Here is a 22,208-nt window from a genome sequence, read left to right as displayed (position 1 = left end):
GCCGCTAGACCCTTGATGAGTTCTATCTCTGAGGTGTAATGTATGCATGATGTGAAACAGAACTTAAATTTTACCACAGAGCACCTGTCAAAAAATTAGAAAATAATCCATTTTGGCAGAAAGTCAGGTAAACAAATGCAGAGAGGGGTAGGCATTATGGACACAAAACCTGTCTGCCAGGTACTGCCTCCAAACTGCATTGAATTAACTGCAAGATCCTTTCAGCTCAGACACTATCCATGCCCTTAATAAGATGTAACCGGGTTTACGGACAAATAAGCTCTGGGGGGGCTGAGCTGAGTATCTAAATGGCATTTCTGCTTCTGTAATATCACGGCTTTATAGTGGACTAATATATATTTTGAATAAGAGAATCTTCAGCAGAACTGTTATTATCTCCTGGCATTTTCTGGCACTTGACATGGCTCATAGTTACATATTTCCTGAGCTCAAGTGACCTTCTGAGCAAGCACACAGGCTCATCAGGCCCTTGGGGGCAAATTAGAAACACCAAGCCACAGAGAGATGAATTCAATACATATGGCTACCCACTTCCTGGCACTGATGTCACCAAGGGGAAACCTGCCAGACCATTTCCTATCAGAGAACACACATACATAGCGATTCACACACTGCAACAAAGAGAAAGTGAGAACAAAATGATCTGGGACAGCAGAGGTAATGATATGCCAAAAATTCTGGTAGCGCTGTAAAACTGGTAATTGTCTTTTCTTTAAGAGGTCAAATCCTATGTTGGTATTCAGCCAAACTCAGGAAATTGCAAATAGAGATTTAAAAAGCTTAATAAATCTGTCAACTTTAGTTTAGTCAGACTGAAATAGTTCCAGAGGGTCAAAATGCACCGAGACAGTTACAAAGACAGAAAAAGATGCAACTCATCTTGTAGTTGTATGGATGCCAGTTGAGCATTGTCAAAAACAACAAATCCAAATCAACATAATCATCATTCAGACTTCGACTGTACCACGCAGAACAGTCTAGTCTGTGTTTCTTGTTGAGATGCAGCATGTCATTCTGTCTCAGTGTAGAGAAACATAAGCACGAATCTGTTCCATTTCAGCACCAAAATCAAATCCATATGGAAAAAGTCACAGTGTAAAGTCAGCTAGCCTGATAAAGACTGGCAGAGAAAAGTAAAAGGGAAAAGTGTCCTACCGTTTTCTGTGTTCTCGTGTTCAGTGTCAGTGAGAGTTAGATTGGAGTTGGCCCTGCTGGAGAGGCATGAGCTGCGGCCTGACTTGGTGTTGCTGCGGCCCCATAATCTGACCGCATGCTCTGGCGACATGATGCCGTCTGTCTCTGTGTCTGCATCCGAGCCCACGCTGACTGAGTAGTCACGGTGTGGCAGCCCCAGGTCAGTCCTGTACGTGGCTACGTGGGATGGGAGGGCCTCTCCAAAGCCAAGGTCTCGGAGGGAAAAGTCTGCCCCTACAGCAAGCCAATAAATACAAAGCTCTGGTAATTAAATCTGTCACTAAATGCATCACTTAACATAATGAACTGTATTCATTGCAGAAAAAAAGATGACAGCAATATCCTGGTGTAGAGAGGTGCAGTAATAATTTAAAAGCAAAAGTTTCACAAGTATTAGTTGTGGAGTTTAGTATTTAGTACTAAAGACATTTAGTATTTAAATCCCCTGTGACAAGACTGTTAAGCAATTATGTGTATGTAATTGTATTTGCTCATTTTTGAAAATTCAGATATGTTTTTCTTTCTCCATAAGTCTCTAACAAGGTACTTAGGTAAAATTAAAAAATCAAAAAGACTGTTGTTTCTTTCCTTCAATGCACTTCTTAGTTGGACTTAATGCTACCTTGGCAGTGCCATCACATCTGGTTTGAACTCTGATGATAAATAATGTATTTGAATGAGCAGGTGAAGGTATGCATGTCTTCCATGCAGTTTTAAATACCAGCACAGTAAGTTAAATCCCTGAGCACCTCTGTTAATAGTCAAACTATGCAGAGTCACCTCTACAGCGACTGAATGTGAATTACCAAGAGACTCGTCATTAAAAAGCACCGGTGCATATATTGAGACCAGTCAGTAATGTGCCCTTAAACTAATAACCAGCTTTTTCATGTCATAGTGCACTGCTAATATACTTATATATGAGCAGTACCAACACCAATGACAATCTCTTCTATTGACATAATAGCTCAATATTTATTATACGGCTAACCTTGCCGGCTAAACTCATCCACTTCGTGATGAACCATTTCTTTGACACGGGTCCCGTAGGCCATCCTTGAGTCATGGTCGAAGGCCTTGAGTGTTTCACTGGAGCTGTAGGATTTGGGGTTGGGTTTTCCATCCTCGCTGTCTGCTGAAGAGCTGGTATAACGACGCTCTGTGTCCTGCCGGGCAGTGAGTGAGCGGTAGGGTCTACGTTCCTTCACTTCCATGGCTTCCTCCACACTATTTTCAACATCAAATGTGGGTTACTATGCCAGTTTAGTTTGAGTGATTCTGCAGAGGAAAAACAGAAAAACAAGAATAACTGATGTGTGAAAAGACGCCTTGACAATAGTGTTGATTTTTGAATAAGAAAATCTTTCTTTAATGCATCACTTGTTTTCCCTTTATTTAGACCAAACACTCGTCACTGTTTTGTCAAACAGAATAATTTGCAACCATGATCAACTATTACATCAACAGGTATAATGCTGGTTCATGTTAAAAAATATCACTGATCATGTATGTAAAAGTAGAAATCACTGTAAGACAACCCCACCCCCAGCCCACACGCACACACTTAACCAGGCAACTGTGGAAATAAATAAAATGCAAGTGCATGGTCCCAAGTCAGCAGTGTATGCATGGCTCAGCCCACACAGAGAGAACATGAAGAACCACCAGGATTAGATTTAATACAATATGGCACAACAAATCTTGCACCTATAAAGTTTACGGTGCAAGTCTCCCACAAATATTCCATTTTATGTGCCGTATAGAAATTCTGGGCCTCCAGCATCTGTAAAAGTGGCAGGTGTCCTTCCATGAATTGTGTTGTTTATAAGTTACAAATCATCACCAGTTGAAATCTGAAGAGCCAAACAAATCTAGGACTATACACTGAACCAGCACAGATGATTAAAATCTGTAACATAAAACCACAACTGTCAAATAGCACACCAAGTATGAGATCAATACAGGGAAGAAATTTTAGCAGTCAGCTATGTGCTACATTTTATTTTCTTGCCTTGAAGGACACAAAATTGAATCACCAAATAAGAAAATACGCTTTAAAATAATTTTAACATATTCAAACAAAATTGTGTTTTTGTTATATATCTATTTTTTTCATTTAAAAGGTAAAAAAACAAACCAAAAAAAAAGAAAGTCTCAGTGTAACATGATCTGAATTAGCTAACTTAGTGGAGTATTATAGTAGTTAACTGATGATGCCTTGCAATCAGCTCATTCTAAGTGACTGCATGGTTTAAAGATATTGAGTTGGATTAACAAATGTCAATGTGGATATAAACTTGATTAAAGGCTTGGTCACTGTTTACTTTGAAGCTCAATCACTGGGAATGAGTGAGCCAGATATTGCAGCCTCTTCCACATGCAAAATGACACAACCAAAACTCTTTATCATGACCTACAAGCCTTATCATTCATATTGCAAGTTTCTGCCTCTACACTACTTTCTCTAAAACATGTATTTTACTAAAAGCAATAATGGCATGCAGCTCAGTGGATGAGAGAGCACAGCTCTTTGAAAAAGAAGAATTATTCCTGGCAAATCTGGGAGTCTTTACTGACAATATGCCTATGTTGTTCAGACACGGATTTTTCCACAAGATAAGCGCTTTATAAATACTGTATGAGATTTGTGCCGGACAGAACAGTAAACAATAATCCCTAGTGAACTATATTTGCCCCTGCCTCAGAAAAAAAAAAAAAAAAAAAAACTTTTTATTTAAGACACCATTGTTGGGTTTGGGGGTTTCTTTTTGTATGTATTGACAGCTGAAAAGATCCTGGTGATTAATGACTTGGGGCCTCAATAACAGGACCTCCGCCACATGGTGGGGGGGAATGCTCCCACTCTGCAGCCGCAAGAGCACTTCAGCTGCTCCCAAGATTTCAGATGCAGCTTGTATGGGTTGCTAATTTTTACCTTTTGCTCAAGATCCTTGATGCTATGCAAATGTGAGAGAGCAGAGAACAAGCAGCTTTCTAAAGTTTCAAGAATGCCCTGTAAAGTGCATTGTTTTTGTTTCCAAAGAGCTGGGCTCAGTTTTCTGGCCATCTCTCTTCTGCACCGCCCTTCCTCCTCATTATTAATCGGCTGGTATGCAATGAGATGTACCTTTGAGGCCATGGGAAACCCAGAGGAGTTTTTTAAAGAAGCAACAGGCCATACACAATGACAGATGATATGGGATGCAAATGTAGGTCCTAGGAAACATATCCACCTTGAGTACAGCTGTCAGAATTTTCACACAAAGCATACTGTAAAACTAAACGCTGTTGTTCTTCATAATAGACTACATCTGGCATTATCATTGTGTTTCAGCGCCAGAGAGCAAAGCTGTTGTTCTTGTTCATCTGTCTAAGTCTAAATCCTCAGAGAAGGAGCCAAAACAAAGAAAATGCCACTGTTGTATTATTTAAATATAGTGGTACGTGAAGACAATAAACAGAAGGTTTTATTTAACCAAGATGTCTCAACACATCTTGGTAATAAATGATAAGGGGAGCATTTTAAAGTGTATTATCATCTCATGGTAAAATGAAAAAGTAGCTTGAAACACTGAAGGAGAAGGTTAATGAGGGCACACTCACAAAGAGTCAGTTAGAAAAGTTATTTACAAAGGCCAATGAAAAATTACTGCCATGGACTGAAATCTCTGAAATGAAGATAACAATCACATGCTTTTATTTCAAAGACAATGTTCCTCTAAAGCCTGAGCTGTAGAGCTTGAGCAGTGCCAAAAAGAAGCTAACTGCGTATCTATGCAATGATCCAAAATCAATTCAGGTCTCTCTGGATAGACAAAAGAAATGATGGATGGTCTGTTTTCCCCTTTAAAACAATTGCAGACTCTACATTTTTGAATTGCATTGTCTACAATCGCCAGGGTAGTCAGGTTTGTCTGCGGGTGTAAAGCAAATGTATAGCAGCTGTAAGCAAAGCAATAATGTGGTTCTGCAGAGAAAGTGTTGCAGGGAGCAATGAACAATGAACTGTGTCAATTGAAGTCATCAGATACAGTGATGCTGCTTCAGATCTTTGTTGTGTGTTGAAATGTGTATGTGAAGGTTATAGCTGCGGACTCAAACATTATAAATAGCAACCGTGGAAACACAGCGTACATGCAAACATTTAGCCAATGCCTGTCACCTGAGAAAAGTTGGCCATGGCAGACATTATCGTTGGACCTGTTCTGTGCTTCAAAGTTTCTTTGGTCTATCCACCAACCAAGAGGAAATCTTAATCAGCAAATATGCGCTGTGAATAGGTCATCACAGATCCGTTCATGACCATTTGAGCTGCTCAAGAAAAAGGTCAATCAAAAATGATTTCAACTGACACTTCAGGAAAGTTGATATACAATATATTACGTGCAGAATACCATAGAATATTTGAGTCAGATGGTTACAGACAGCATTTCATCACTAGCATAGACATATCCACTGGTATTGACAGTTCATTTTTATGACTTGTGTATGATTTTGATCAAAGATTAAACCCAGTTTAATAAACCAGACAGAAAGCAGAGCACATCCTGCTGCAATGAAGTGTTGCCAGTGGCAGAAAGAAAGTAACTTCCATAACCATCCATAACTCACATTTGGATGAAAACTACAATCTCTTAACAGCTAACAGCTTTAACGGCTGGCTACGTCAGTCTGCTGAAGTGTTCTGGTTATTTTCTACCCAGGCCATTATTTCCTTAGTTTTTTTCCTAGCTTTGACTGTCATGTCAAGTGTTTAGTCATCTTTGTCAGTGTAGCTCTTTGTATAGCTCCCGTTTAGTAATGGTTTTGCTCTTGAGCACACGCTCAAAGGTCTTCCAAGAGCAACAAGCCATTTTTTTATTAAAATGAGAAAATGTCAGAGAGTAGTGAAGAACATCCATCGAAAAATTCATTTTCTTGTTTTACCAATACTCGGAAAGACATTCGGTTTACTACGAAATAAAACTGAGATTTATATATTTTTCTATTTGCTGTGCAAATGATGCGGGCTAGTTAGTACCTCTGCCCCAAACTGGGAACTATTTTAAGCTTTGCTGTTTTTCCTCTCAGCGCGTTCAATTCATTAATCAATTCTCCCAAAAACCAAGGAATGCTACAGAAGACAACTCTAAAGCCGTAAAACTGTGAATAGGCTGAAAAACTTTGTAGCTGCGGAGGAGTTCCGTGAGGCGATTGTAGTCTCTTACTCCGCACAAAATCTATCACACCAACCCATAAAACAAACCACCCACGGTGTGAACAGCGGGTTACAGGAGCCCCTGTTGAAACACTCGTTGAGGTTTTTGCTGGGCGCATCGTTGTGACCATTGCTCTAGTGTCAGGAGTTAGTTAAATATGGGATCTAAATAGGTGAGAGGCGTTTGGGGTACAATATAAATGCAAATGGCTCTGTACTATCCATCAAACAATTAGCAGTATGCTGAGAATTGCTATTCAGTACTGCTGCATATAAATCTAACCTTCTCTCTGCACACAGCCCTGTTTTCCATTATAATTAACCGCTTGCTGCTCTTTACATGTCATAGATTTTTCCATGCAGAATCCAGGACTAAAGGCTGACTAACATTCTTAGTTAACACAGAAAACAGTGTAAGACACATGCACAATGTTTGGCAAATCACTTGAGTATTATCTAAGATGATTAGAGATTACTTGTCTGTGAAATCACTAAATTACTATTGATCACTAACACTGAGACATGTATTACTGATTTGTGATGACATTTTTAGATAAATGATTACTGCTAGAAAGTACATGAGCTAATGTTTGTTGGAAGATTGGAGCTCTTCAGGTAAGGGAGACCAAAGTAACATTTTGTTTTACCATCAGTTAATAATATGCATAAAAATGTTAACACCATTTAACAAATCTAACCCAAATAAACTTATTATTGATGCAAAAAAATATGCAAATTATAGTAAACCAAGTCAAACATTTAAAATACAGTTTTGGTTTTTTCCATGTTTTTATTTTTTTAACCTAGTCACGTAATCAAAGGATTAGTGACAGTTAGCTCACAACACAGCAGACAAACATCTACACACCCTTGCAGCCTGGAGAGCAGCATAGAGGAAATTTGGGCAGATATCAAGAACATTGTCTACAAGTTCCATTGAGAGCAAGGAAAGCTCCATACAGGCACCACTTACTTCTTTTCTGGAAATCTTTCACATGCCTAGGCTCTATAGAAAAGCCTCCTTGGTCAACAGAAAGGTGTGTTTTCAATAGAGGAAAAAAGACTTGGGTAGATGGGGTGGGGGGCTGAATGGCTTGCCAAACACAACTGAATTCGGTACTGCTAATGCAGGCTGAGGAGGGGAGGGGGCACGGTGGTGGTGGTGGTGGTGTTGTTGGGGTGGTGGCGGGGGTATCTCAGCAGCCGCCTCCTTCCGGGATCAAAAGCAAGTCCCGCCAGCGCATTAAACAGAATGCATAAAAGCCTTAACATAAACAAAAGTAGCCTGGGACTGCTGCTGCAGCACGCTCCCTGCTACTAATCACTCTAAGCAATTCAAGGTTTAGTCCTGACAGAGGAGGCAGGCAATGGAATAATGCTTTTAAACCAGCCTGGTAAATAAAAGGGAGAAGCAGTCTGTTTATTCACTCTCTGCATTGATGTACGCCCATGACCTTGGCTAAATTCAAAATGTTAGGAGAGCTATGTCAGGCTGAAATTTCCACTTATCCATTATCAATACTGCTGCTAAACCATAATGAAATACATTGCTGGCTTGCCACTACAGTATAGGCTTTCATGTGAGGAATGATCCAAAGTTATACATTCTGAACTGATTTAATGGAGTAATGTGGACTCAAAAGGTTCACTACAGTCTTGAGGAACAACTGAGACATGAAATAAATGAGAGGCTCATGCAGGTTTACAGGAGGACATCTCCTCTAAATTCTGCTAAAGTGCTTCTGTTTCCAAGCGTGGCTGATGAGTGCAAAGATCACTCTGGTGGTGACCTGTCTCTCATTAGGTTACAATTAATACTCATTATACTGCAAAGGCTGGAGTTGAATGTGATTTATAGTTTGGCCTGCAGTCAAACCAAACCTAATACCAGCTAAGCAATAATCATCTGACTGTAAACCTGCTACTGTCAAACTTACTGTTACAAATATTTGAGGTTTGCAGCTGTAGCTCAAGGAAGGTCTATGGTGCCAAAAAGCTGCAAATAATTGATGCTGTGAACAAGAATATTCTAAGTGCTGCCCTAGTGCCTCAAGGTTTTCGTTCACTGGAATAAAAATAAAAAATTAAAAAAATCTTACTGCATGTAAATTGTGTGAATTTCATATGCAAGGTTTTGAGATACCTGCCTTTGAGATTTCAGCTATTGCCCCCAGTAGGTGAATGGAATTTTGTTTCTGGTGCTCACACCATTGCAAACTCATATTTAAAAAAAAAAAAATGAACAGCAACATCTTTTCAGAGGCAGTGTCTCAGTTAATCTGAATAATTGAAAGACCCAGATGTCATTTTTTACCTTAGATATAAGATAGCATCCCTTTGAAAATTGGCAAGGGCAAGGGCTTCCACACAGAGAGGTTCACAAACAAAAATCCATTTGCCTTCATTGTATTCAGGGTGGAGGCAGAAATTGCAGAGACACATATCTCAGAGTCTTAAAGAGATGAAAACAAATCTGTACTGTTAGTTACTGCTAGAGGCAAATGTGAAGAAGTTTTTCAAACTTTTTCATGAGCCAGTGCCACAACAGCACACAGACTCTCTCACATACTTCATGCCGACCTCTGCTCCATGATCAGCTAGCATGACTCAGTCTCCTCCAACACTCAAGCTAATTGCAATACATTGAACAGACATCTTTCAGGTGACGTTATAAGCTTCCTGGCAGCTCTTTTGGAGGTTCTCTGCTATTTAGCGACACTGGCTGGTTACAGCTGATTAAATTTCTAAATGTATGACTTAGTTATCTAAACAGATTTTAGCAGACGCAGTTAATTAATTTTTTTTCTGGACTGCTTTGGCTGAGAGTTGATAATTTTGCTCTCATTTCACATTTTGTTGTTACTGAAAAATCAGAGCAATTTTGCAGTTCTCAGGAGCTCAACTTGAGAGGATTTCAGTTTTAGTAACTGGTCAGATAACCATCACTGTCTGCTGTAAACAAGCTTGGTTTTAATTTCATTTAAATAATTTTATTAGAATTTACGTATTATTCATACAATTGATGTTGACAGTTAACATAGGGTGCAAAATGGAGTGAAGACTGATGTTTAGTTTTTTGTTTTACCCCACACTTTAGTTTTCCATTCAATGCAGAGAGTAGGCTGCTGTAATTTAACAGACTCAAAAGTGCACTAAAGTTTCAGAAATTAAAGCATGTGAATACCATGCTATTGACAATGTATTCAAATAATAAAATCAAATGTCTGCAGTTCCTTGGAAAATCCAGTGTTTACAAAATGAGTCACTGATGTTATCACACCTTAATGCCACTAATAATCCTGCAGTTACTGGGTCCAAACATAGTGCATGAATAATATTTAGTAGTTTACCACAATGATGTAAATGTGTAAATTACACTAATGCTGTTAATAGAAATGTATCAACTTATCAAATATCTAGTAAACACGGATCTATTCAAAGAAAGACAGAAATTAATAACAGACTTATCTAAACAGACAGACAGTGGTGTCATTCACTGTCCCCCATAAGACCATAGAGGAACCACCACCAAATCAAACAGTAAATTTAGATTGTGTCTAGACTCAGGAGAGGCAGATTTCAGTTGATTCACAGCATTGTCTCAATTGTGTCTCAAGTGACCACTTGTGTTTTCATTTACCTTCCCTGCCTAATATGCAAATAACCATGTAAATCACTTCTTCCTCTGTAGCCCATACACAACACACAGCACACCATCACATGCATCCCTAAATTCCTCCAAATGTGGCTCCGGTATATTGGATATGAAAGTGCACTCAAAGCCTCAAAATAGGCGCAGTCACTCTTGTACCTAGAGCTGAGCACTTCAGATCAGCTGACATGTGATTTTCTTTAAAGTGTGAAATCCATGGATCCCACCATCAAGTTGCCCAGTAGAAACTTTCTCTCTTTCCCTGGGTGACAGGTTATGAAGGCCAATAAATGGCCATTGCATTGCTCTTAAGGAGCATCCCTGAGAAGAGCTCCCCTCATAGAAACTGTGAGATAGCACTATGATACTGCTGGATACCAATTACAATCCAGTCACAATGGGGGTCCTGAGATTTCCTCATGTAGACCCAGCGTAAGGAAGTGCACTGCAAAGATCACAGACTTAGTAGACTTAGGTCCTCCAGTCACTGATCACCACGAACATCAGCAGGTGTTCCTACCTCAGGAGGAAATCTAGTCATTTCCTCCCTAACCTCCCATTTCTTTTTCTTCTATATCTTTTCAGAATTTTGCAGGTAAGTCTGTGTACAGAGTGTGCGCTGAAATATATTTTGCCCAATGCTGAAAATGAGTAGTATTGGTCACGCTGTGGTCCATCTCAATCACATCATGTGAATTCATCTAAGATGCAGGAAACACAGCACAATGATTTATCTACAATACACATCCACAAACACATGAATGAAGCATGATCAACCCCACACGTTCTCCCCAGATCAAAGTAAACTACTGAACTGCAGGAAGCCTTGTATTTGTTTCAAGTAAAAGCGTCAATCAATCAAATAAACTGGAGTAATTAGGTTTCCTCACAACAGCAATAATATGGATCTTAGCTGGGCTTTGCAAAATGAATCAGCTAACATGGCAGGCTTGAGAAGATATGAACATGAGAGCTATGTACAACCGATGCACAACAAGCAGCAAGCTCAAGTGTTTTTTTAGAGACAATAAAATCAACGGCTGTTCAATATAAACAATAAAAAAAATCAGCACACACAGCAAAGCTAGACAGAGGGTTCCTGCATGGTAATGATCTTACTCTAAGTGCCTAACTGAGTCATCTCTGCAAGCCCTGCTTTGACAACCACACACCTCCCACATCTCCCATCTCAGCAGCCTCTGGGTGGGGCTAATCATTCTGTAGCTTCATCATCAACTGGATGACAGCTCTGGCTGTAAAGATGCTATGTCTAGAGGGCGTGGCTGCTGCAGTGGCCTACTGTACACACACGGAGTGCTTGTTTTCTAGAGCTGAAAACAGAGCATCACAATATACATTTAAAAAAAATATGCTCTGTCACTGAGCAAGAAGAATAAAATTTATTTTGCCATCCTTTCTTACAGTGCAGACAGGAGTCCTGAGAGAATTTTCCTGGGGCGCTGAGAGTCGGTGTATGCTGATTTGCCCCTAACTGATTATGACATGAAATGGCTGACGGGTAAGCTTGGCAGTGCTGTGTTGACCTGCACAATCTCCTTTCTTTGCCTCTAAGGCACCAGAGGTCTGTACTCTCTGATCCCAATGGCTGAACATTAGACAGTGCTGAGGCTCGCAAAAAATCCCTCATGCACAAATGCCTGTGCAATTTCTTTTTTCGGCTTATCTACCATCAGTCCTTAAAGCAGCTTTTACTCCCCAGTGAAAGCCCCATGTTATATGTTATTAAAACACACAACAAAACAAAATCAAAGATAAGTACTGTCTCTTTTTTTCTGCATCTTGATTGTTGATGCATAAGAGGGAAATGCCCTTTCATCTATCAGGGCAGGGCACTGCATCCTCCTATATATAAATTTAATTCTCCAAGTAAATTAGGATTGATCACCACAGCTCTAGGCCACAATCAGCATCCATGATCTAATCAGGGCCCGGCCCTAGACAGAAAAGGATACTTCCATAAATAAAAACCATATGAGAGCCAGCAAGTACTCATAACACTGGGGTGGAAATTTGATTACCCTCTCCCTCTCCACAGGTGTGCTTTTAGCCACCTACCTTCAAAGACTGCCAGTCTGCTATAATGCCACACTATGTGCATCCTCACTGTTGTTTTCCTGCACTAAGGGGTTTTACATCATACTTGCATCAGCGGATGTGAGCACCACACGCTGGAGTCACTGCTAAGCAGGCGATGCCCATAGAAGCCTGGCTGAGGATGATCCCAGTGAGACAGGATCTGTCAGGAGCTCCTTGCCCAGCGACACCCAGGGTAATAAATTACCCAGAATTAACACGTCATCCTGCGCCCCACACAGCAGCCGCACTCCACTCATGCCATGCTGCTTAATGGATCTATTAACCAAATGGATACAGGGGTAAACTGCTTTCAGAGCTGAAATTCTTGTTTGGTATATACTACCAACATAGGCCAAGGGAAATCTGCTCATCCATTTAATATTAAGTTATTGTAAAATTACAGAACATTTAGTAAATTAGGTTTTCATTGAGGGCCCAGACTACATTTTTAAGATAAAATATACAATATATATACTCTTGGTTAAGATATCCAACATTATTTAGTGTGAGAACACTTTGATTTATGGAGGTGCTGTGCCAGCTGGCTTACAAATTTTTTTACATATCTCCTAAGTTAGAGTAGTTATGATGTCCCATGCTTCAGACAGAATCTGTGCAAACAGAGAGCACTGTGAAATGACAGCATGCTCAGGAGCCACCCGCAGCGCTCCCCATGTCACCTGTGTGGAAATTCCTCTGAGACATGTCTCTACGGCCATTAAAAGCATACTCCACTGTAGATGCCTGTCACTGATAGCAGGGGGATATTCAGTAGAGGATTCAAAATGCCAGTTGTGCGGCCTGTATCTGCTTGGCATCTTTGGCACCCAACCAGCACTGTGACATGCTGACAGCGTGGCACACGGCACCAGGCAATTTTTGACCATTCCTCACTCATCACAAAACGGTAAATACAAATAAGGGAGACGCTCATAGAGCCTCTCATTTCTTTTGGACTTAGCTGACATGTTTTTACTGTCTTGCATGTGATTGGCACTGTTGAAATGAACACTCATCCTTTCCTTTGCAAAAATAAATAAAGAAGAATAAAATAAAACCTATATACCATGAGAATATACATCAGGTTAAAAATGCTTATTTCTCACAGGCTAAAACTTGTATGGACTCCACTACCTCTGCTTTATCTCCCTGCTGTTGGGATAGCGGCATCATTTCTTCCCCCTAAGCTTCATCTTTCCTTTCTTCCACTTTTTGCATATTTTGCCTGCATCAAGAAGAAACTAAACCTCTGAAGCCACAATGAAATTTTTATAAGTGAGAAAGCACAAAACCTGAAAAGCATAGAACTATGAAAATTTGAATGATAAAACCTTTTTACTGAGAAGTTATGCATAATATTGGTAGTTGCTGCAGTGTAAAAATTCAAATTTCTGACATTCCTTCATGCACAAAGTGGAGAAGATCAATCACCCGTCAACCAAGGCTGCTGTAACATTATGTGCAGTTTAGTGTCTTCTGCTAACACATTTCTTGTTGATTCTCTCTGAATTCAGAAAATTTTAAATCCTCCAAGTAAATACCCCAAAAGACTTTCTATAGTATTTGTTCAGACAGAGATTATGAAAGAGGAACAAAGTAATAAAAAACAAATGCAATGCTGTGATGAGAAACTGACATGGCTTGTCTGTCTATTTTAAATACCTATTCAAAGTGTACAAATCGCATAATGCTCCTAATCGCATGCACATTATCAAAAGGTGAAATTTGTTGGATGCAAGCATTCCTGAGAGCACATCTCCTAGCTTGCTGTGAACCTCAGCCCAGCTTGTAAAGAATCCAACCACTGCTGAAAAAAAGGCTACCACTCAGACCACATCCAATTTGTGAGGAGCTAAGTGGCAAGAAACTGCCATTAAAATCGACTTTTTTGTAAGTGTAATAACTGCAGGCTTAATGTAGCCAGGGAGACCAATTCAAAATTTGAGTACCATGGACAAGAATTTTCTTTTTTTTTTTCCCCATTCACTTTAAATTCATATGAGAGCAGTGGCCAACTTTGCTACAATCCTAAGTCGCATTTCAGGTACAGTTCAGATGTGGAAGGGATTTATTGCAAGTCAAATCCACAATACTGCCGGGTCTGATTCAAACCACAAGTCAAGTTAGAGTAAATAGCAGCCCAATACCATGAAACAAAATGTTCCAAAGATTTTTTTCCCATGAGAGACACTGCATTCAGTCATTAAAAATACTCTAGTTCAGTTCAGTTCAAATCAAATCTTATGTGATTCTTTTCATTTGAGTCAAGTCTCGAGTAAACACTGTGTCTCAAATCACACTGTGATTTGGAAAAGTAAATATACTGAGACCTGTGAAATGAAAAAGATCATGTGTGCTCCACAGAATGTCGATGGAAGAAAGAAAGAAAAGTTGAGTTTTATACTAACAATTAGGTCCATATCTGCAAACACTGTGATTATTTGCCAGTGCCTTAGAGAACCACCAGCTGTTTTTATCTTCATTATCTTAGTCCTCACACTGATGAATGAAACCATAGAAAAATTTGCCCTAACATGTGTAGAAAGTCAGAAGCATCAAGGTTCAAAAGAGGGAAGAACTGCTCAAGTACGCTCATTGTCTCCTGTTTAAGTGGGGTCAAGAAAGCCTATGTTGAGTCATGAGTATGAGGCCTCACCAAAAAACACCCACTCTTAACCCGGCATACCATGCAGTGTCTCTCCAGCACAAAGACAAGCATTATTCTCCTGCACTTAAGGTGCTCTCTCCTGAAACCCTCTTATGAGGTGGACTTGTTTAAAGTTTAATGAGAAAGCTCATATTGAGAGGAAGACCTGGTAAGAAAACCTAAATTCTAGCCATCACTCTGGATCTAAGGGACACAGTGAGTTAAGGCATACTACTACATGAGACAGAAAGATCTGGAGGCAAAGGAAGAAGTGAATAAAAATACTGCACAAATAACACTTAATTGAGGTCAGTGTGATTGAACGCTGCAAGGCTAGGATGGCTTTAGCATAGGTTCCAGATGGCAGGCTGTTATTTCACTGTGCCCTGCTAATACTGCAGGATTCGATGCTGGTAACCTGAGTGTCCCTTGGGCCCCCTGGCTCCTCCGCTGCGCTGAAATCAGGGCCAAGCTCCCTCCGCTTCTACTCTGCAGGTTTACTCAACTTTGAAAGGGGGGGGTGTTTGGATATGGTAGTGGAGGAGGGGTGTGTGTGTGTGTGTGTGTGTGTGTGTGTTTGGAGGTGGGGGTTGTGCAGCAGTGCTGGAACAAAGCATGTTAACACCATCTCTGTGTTTAACAAGTTTGGAAACAAGCAGGGGTTTCCTTCAAATCCTCATTGGAGGGTGTTTCACCACTCCTTGACAGCAGGAGAGAATCCCGGAGTTTACGCTTGTCTTTCTCCTCAGTGCTGCCTCGTGTTAAATTGACTGAAACACTCTCATTCTGTCATCTGAAAGATACGGTACATGTCAATACCTCTAATTGCTAATTCCTCACAAAAATTTGGAAGAGACACATAGGTCCATGATGCATCTTTGAAAACACTTTTAAAAACACAGCATTCATGTAGCGTGTTTACTGTGTTAGGATAAAAGAACATTTTAAAGCCGAGGCCACCTCTGAGAATTCCTGTAACGTTACTTCTGGGTCTTGTCCAAGTATTGGAGGATCGCTTAGAGGAATTGCTTAGATGATTGAACTACCTCTGTTGTTTTCTTACAATTAGCCACCCAATTGAATTAAGACTCTAATTTACATTTGAAATGTAAACCTTCTCCTCTTACTTCCTATGAAAACATGCAGGCACAGGCTCCAGCCCCCTTGTAGAAATGTAAAGTAATACTTTGATTTAAAAGACTAAAATAAAAAACAACAACAACAGCAATTACAGCTGGACAGAACTTAAAGCTGGCAATGCCTAAATTTAAAAAGCATAAGACAGGCAAACGAAACTGCGTGACGAAACACATTTAGATAAACTTATTTACATTATGTATTTGTATGAATTTAGTCTGAAGCCATTTTCACACCTGAATTGTAGCCTATTATGTTCCAAAGTCTGTTAATTACTAATCAGCCACCAAATCTGTGTTTCCTTAAAAGCATTCATACTTAAGAATAAATTCAATTTTCAAGATTCTCAATTTTATAGGCAACAAGAAATAAGGTGTCAGGCTCAAAACTATGTATGAAAAAATGAGATGCAACAAATCCCCCCGTTCCAGCTTCCATGTATACCAGAGATATGTTGAGCAAAGGAATTAGTATGAGGGCTTTTAGTGCTTCATGCAAATACCAGAGTTTAACCTTTTCTAGATGATCTGTTCCTCAGGGCAGTTGTACCAGTCATTTGACACTCCCTCTGCCACCTTAATTAAGTTGAATATTGTTAATTATCTTTTCTTTTGCTGGGTAATTTGCTCTTTGACCCTCAACACAGGTTTACCAATCCCAATTTCATGATTCCAGACTGATGTGTTCTTATCCAATGTGGAGCACCACTCTCACACAAAGGCTGAACCAGGGTATTGTAGATCAATAGCCTGTTTAAATGGGACTGTACTCAACTTAAAGACACATACCGTATACACCACAACTACTAAAGAAATAAGACAAAGCATCAAAAATAAAGTGTGATAGCCTGATCTGGCTATGTTGTTAGGCAGCATTAATATGAAATCTTGAAAAGTTTTTTTTAAGTTTTTTTTTTTTTTTTTTTTTTTTAAATCTATAAATATATTCTCTATACACTGATCCAGATTTCTTTTGAGGCATTTCCAGGACAATGTGGTGGAATGAGAAACCAATCTGAATATGTTTTTTTGAAGAGAAAGCTATTTTAAACTTTCAACTTTAAGCAGTTTTGTTGATTTATAATGTATCATTATTAAGAAACAGATGAGAAGTCTCTGTGAGATGGTTTATTTGATTTTGTAAGCAGGAGATTTTATATGCTCTTGCTTATTAAAGCTACTTCTTTTATAAGCAGGAGCTCCTAAGAGGAGCATATCAGACCAGACCATGCTGGCAGAAACAGGCCAGATCACTTTCTTTACTTCATTTTTTGAATATATATATTTTTTTGTTCTTTTGTTTCTTTCTCCTCTGTGCGCTTTACCTTGTATAGTTTTGTCACCTATTGGCCAGTCAGGATACAGTGTACACTGCGCTGGACTTAAAGGATTGTAAAGCAAAGTGTCAGTGTCTTCACATACCCCCGTGCCAGAGCTGCTTAATAAAGAACTTACAAATTATCTTCACAATTCATCTAAGATACCCCATGATTATTTATATCAGAATTAATTTAGTTGGCATCAACCCTCATCATTTATGCTCGAAACTGATCAGCTGTTTTGTTTGTTTGTTTTTATTAATAATACAGAACAAACCCAGCTGTAGAGCAGTATCCCTGATGCTGGATACAAACCAATGCATGTATGAACTTTAATGTACTTTTTTTTAATAAGTAATAAAAACAATTTTGCGATGCACTTTGTTTGCAGGTTAGTTAACGGCACTGAAAACTTTGGTAGACATAGATTGTTCTCAACCCACAGGGTAACAGCAGTCCTTGAACTGACGTTAACAAATAAAATTAAATCACTAAAACAGGAGTTATGAGTTTTTCAGCTGACAGCAATAAATAATCCCTGCTATGGGTCAAGCTGTGTACTATAGCACAGCAGTTTCCTATCCTATGATATTCTTCTAACTCAGCACAACAACAGCCTTCCCAGTCATGATCTAAATCACATAAGCTCCTTCAATGTTTCTGCTTGTGTTTGGGTGCATACGAAAACATTTCAGGCACATACCAAGCTCCACTTACAGCTATAAAGGCGCTGGCCTGGAATACTGAAAGCTTGGAAAGAAAATACAGGTAGCTAATGGCTTTGAGTCATGCCAGCACTTACAGCCTGCACAGAACTTGCACCCTTGCATGCTTTGCATACCTTCTCCTGTCTCTGCAATCTTTAAAAAACACAATTTATTCACAAAGATTTCAGCACCGCAATCTTCAGCATAGCATCTATATGGGGTTGTGAACATGTTTTTTATAAATTACATGTCTTACCAGCTGGCCTATATTGTTTCTGGAGGTATGCCATTTTTTTAAGTGTTCTGGAATACAATGACCATGGATTACTGCAGTAGAGAAAGTGACACAAACACTGAATAACTCAACCTGAACAATTACTCTTTCAGATAGAAATGATACATTTAAATGCTATAGTCTACTGTATGTGCACTCATCTTTAGTCCCTGATTGAGAGTGGTCATACTTGCTAGAATCATGTCATAGTAAGATATTTAAATCAAACTATATGGAGATAACATGCATCCAATGCATCATTAGTTGACCTGTATAATATTATATTATTTTACACCTGTTTTACATTTAAAATGAAAATCCTTCTGGCAGGTGATGTAATTGAAATAACAGAATAATTCATATAACGATGAATGATTACTCTGACACTTTTTTGCATCAGTGATCATGTGCATACATCAGAGCCATCACTACTGATTACCATCACTATTCTGATAAAAACAGAAAGAGTACTTTTTTGAGAGGACAGCAAATTTGCCATGTCCCCGGCCCAGCTGGCCCATGCACAAAAACTAATTATTTCCATGTTTGCTTCTAATTACTGTACAATCTGAACGGAGCAAAAAATAATCCACAAAAGACTGGAGGAATGCAAAATTCACGTTATAAAATGAGCCCAGAAAACAAGAAAGCATTTCCACCAAGTTGTTCATTTTACACAACACTGGACTGAACAATGAGAAGCCGAGCAATAGAGACATGAGGCAGTGTGTGGGTGGCACAGTGGGCAAGAGGGAGAGGCAGAGATGTGCCAGGGCTCTTTTCCTCCTGATTAAAACAGATCGTTTTTTTTCCCCACATACTCAGAAATTAAGGCAAAAAAATTGAGGAAACAGTCGGTCAATTTAGTTTCCTAACCTTAAGCTGATCCTTAACAAGTTGTGATTTTGAGGGACCTGCATACACTGCTGGCTAATGCTTATACTTCTACCTGCAATGTGACATTTTGACAACCTACTCCTCAAATCAGCCTCTATTGGACATGTTTTGGGAGCAGACAGTTTCTGAAGTCTGTTGTTCTGCTGGAAAACCCTCCAACCAGAAGCAGCTGAATATAAAGCAACTTTAACTATAGATTCAGCTTAAAAATGATGCAACATGGGAGTCAAATGAGATCAAGAGGCTTCACTATACAATATTCAACCTGGAATACTAGAGTAGTGGCATAAGTGGCATCACTAGTGAAGCATGTAATCAGCAGGTAAGACAGAGCAACAACACTAACACGGATATAAGCTACGCTAATTGATTCTGTACATCGGTTGGAAAGACAACGTGATGTAACTGACAAAATGTACATCTATAAAGTGACATCAATACACTATACACTGCTAACTCATCGTTACCAGTCTCCTTGTCTGCCATCTCTCTTTACCAGAATAAGAGGGAGCTGGGGGCGATTCTATTTTGCAGTGCCACTTTATGATTTAGGATGATGGGCTGTATGTGTATTTACATAAAAATACTGCGTGCAGTTTAAAGCTGATGCCTTGAACTGGAAAAGGCTATAAGGGCAAATGGGAGAGTCAGTGGGTTTGAAGTGCATTGAGCAACTCTGTTGATCTACACGGTTAATGCATGCATGCTGTGGCAAACCCATTATTTATTCAACAGCACACATGTACTACATATCAAACAGCAACAAAATGCTCTAACCTACAAGAGGGATATATGAAAATGCAAGCTGGCTGTGAAATTAGGAATACGCTCTCTGATCCAAGAATACATTGCATTATTGTGTAAAAGGTCACACGCCCATGCAGAGGACCATCAATGGGTTTGCTCAGTAGCTTACTTCAGCAGCAACGTTTAGCTTATTAGTGTTTTCTGCCCAAAGGTCATTCAATTAATGAAAGCATTCAAAATACTGTTTACATAATTTGAACAATTGGGAACATCACTTGTCAAATAATAAGTGATGCCAGACCAGATACTGAGATACTCAAGAGCTGATGTCTACTAATGCTAAGCACTTCCACTGATAAGGAAACATTAAGAGATCTGTTGACATTTTTCTGAGGCAATCTTAAAACGACACTCAACTCTGAACACATCCATGCTGGTGAAATAATTCTGACAGTTTCTCTATTCTCTGGACATTATCAGCTACAGATTTAACTATGCTTAGCCTAATATTCAAAGGGCAACTTCACACTGAATCTTGACAAACTCCTTGGGTTGAAAAGTTTAAATCTGCTGGACCCCTGACCACACGCATCGCTGCAGGTGGGTGTGGTCTGTTCCTTTTATGACCACACACAGCTACAACGTGAAGTAACGCGGGAGTGTGGACAAAGCATGCAACAATTGCTAAATGCAAGTGCAAGGGTTATGGGACTATTAGCCAATGTGTAGTTAAAATATTTATCTGCATTGGAATTCAATCTACCACAGCTGCTGTTATTCATGAAGGAGAAATCTAGAGAATCTAGATCTAGAGAATATATATATATAAATATATATATATATATATATGTGTGTGTGTGTGTGTGTGTGTGTGTCACTACACATATAAAACCAAACTCAGATCTATGCAAAGCTTTTGAGTCAACTAACTTTCATTTATCACATGAAATAAAATTGCTTTTATTCCACTGGCAGGGAAAACAATATATCACCTCATGCACTGTAACACCTGGGTGCACTGTGAGATACAACACACGGTAAAATATTTTCAGCCCTGTCAACAGAAAGAAATGTTTGCACATCTTTGAAAATGTCATGTTCTTCAGTTATTATAAAACACCTACAGTCTACATAACTATGATTTACAATTTTAAATAGGCTGTCACTAAATGCTATTGTCTGAAATATTTTCCACTCACATAAAGGCTGCTGAAAATGTTGCAGTGCCCAAAGAATTATACATCCCCGATAAAAAAGCTCAAATTGAATATGCCAAACCTCAGAGCTTTCCAAACTTGCCCATTTAGATGCATTCACTGGGGAAAAACACAGTGTTTTTATTTAATTTCACACGCCCAAAAAATGCTGGTAAAGTCCCGTAGGCCTGTTAGAATTGCCTCCTGCTCTGTCATGTCTTAGTTAAGACGCTGAGGTACAAATTAGACACAAGCAGTTGAAGGTGCCCTTTCACTGTGTTTCTTGGTCTCACTCTTCATTGCTTATTTTTACACAGTTGCACAAATTCACACACAGACACAAGCCCAGACCAACGGTCACACAAAAGCACTGTGATGTGCAAAAGCATTTTATGGAGACTGTTGTCATGAACAGCTGGTTGTATTTCAATATATGCATCTGTACTGTTTGAACAGAACTGGAAAGATGTGGTGTATTTTTAACTTGTGATTTGACTGTTTTACAGTACATTAGTGTTTGTTTTTAGGTAACTGAGAAGCAACTGAATCAAGGTAACATAACTCAGTGGTAGCTGCTAATAGCTGTTTGTTAGTACCTGACAAAATCATCAAAACTAATTAATTTTTTATTTTTTTTTTAAAACTGCTGTTCTAAACACTTTTTTCATGTTATTCTTCTTACTCCTGCAGCTGCAAGACATGTCACGTCACATAAGATTCTTCCAGGACAGTTGTAATGTAAGATGATAGCAAACCAATCTTTCAGTTGCCTCATAAGTAAATTTTAGGTCTTCAGTGGAGCAGAATGCAATGCAGCAACCAGTGATCCAGTGTGTTCTGCGTAAGAGGCGAGTTACTCACTTTTGACTGCCTGGCTCAGCTGTTGCTTCCCACTATTGCTCACTCTGTACACATGTACAACCCACATCAGAACTTGGCAGCTGAAGATTGAAAAGTGGCTGATGTTATGAAACTGTAATGTTGTTTTTCCACTTGCACGGTATCGCACACTTCAGCACCGTACCAACTTCTATTTCGCACTGCATCCCCACAGCGGGGGACGACCACACTGACGCACAACATAATGGTCCTGCTAGGAAGAAGGGCCAAGCCATGACTGGTTC

General features: G+C 39.3%; 1 protein-coding gene across 4 annotated transcripts in view; it reads right to left on the bottom strand.

Moving 5' to 3' along the window:
- The window catches only part of tenm4 (teneurin transmembrane protein 4), a 194,556-nt gene that overhangs the window by 107,885 nt on the left and 64,463 nt on the right, over nucleotides 1-22,208 (bottom strand). For all 4 annotated transcript variants that reach the window (XM_018665540.1, XM_018665541.1, XM_018665543.1 and 1 more), the window contains exons 4-5: nucleotides 2,207-2,493; nucleotides 1,177-1,449 (exon numbers count right to left, since the gene is read on the bottom strand). In XM_018665540.1, the coding sequence (XP_018521056.1) occupies nucleotides 1,177-1,449; nucleotides 2,207-2,429 (496 nt within the window). In that variant the 5' untranslated portion in view covers nucleotides 2,430-2,493. The remainder of the gene's footprint in view (nucleotides 1-1,176; nucleotides 1,450-2,206; nucleotides 2,494-22,208) is intronic.

Source organism: Lates calcarifer, linkage group LG21, assembly GCF_001640805.2.
Source record: "Lates calcarifer isolate ASB-BC8 linkage group LG21, TLL_Latcal_v3, whole genome shotgun sequence".
Lineage (NCBI taxonomy): Eukaryota > Metazoa > Chordata > Actinopteri > Centropomidae > Lates > Lates calcarifer.
The sequence above is the reverse complement of the archived record's forward strand: the minus strand, read 5'-3'. Positions and strand labels throughout refer to the sequence as shown.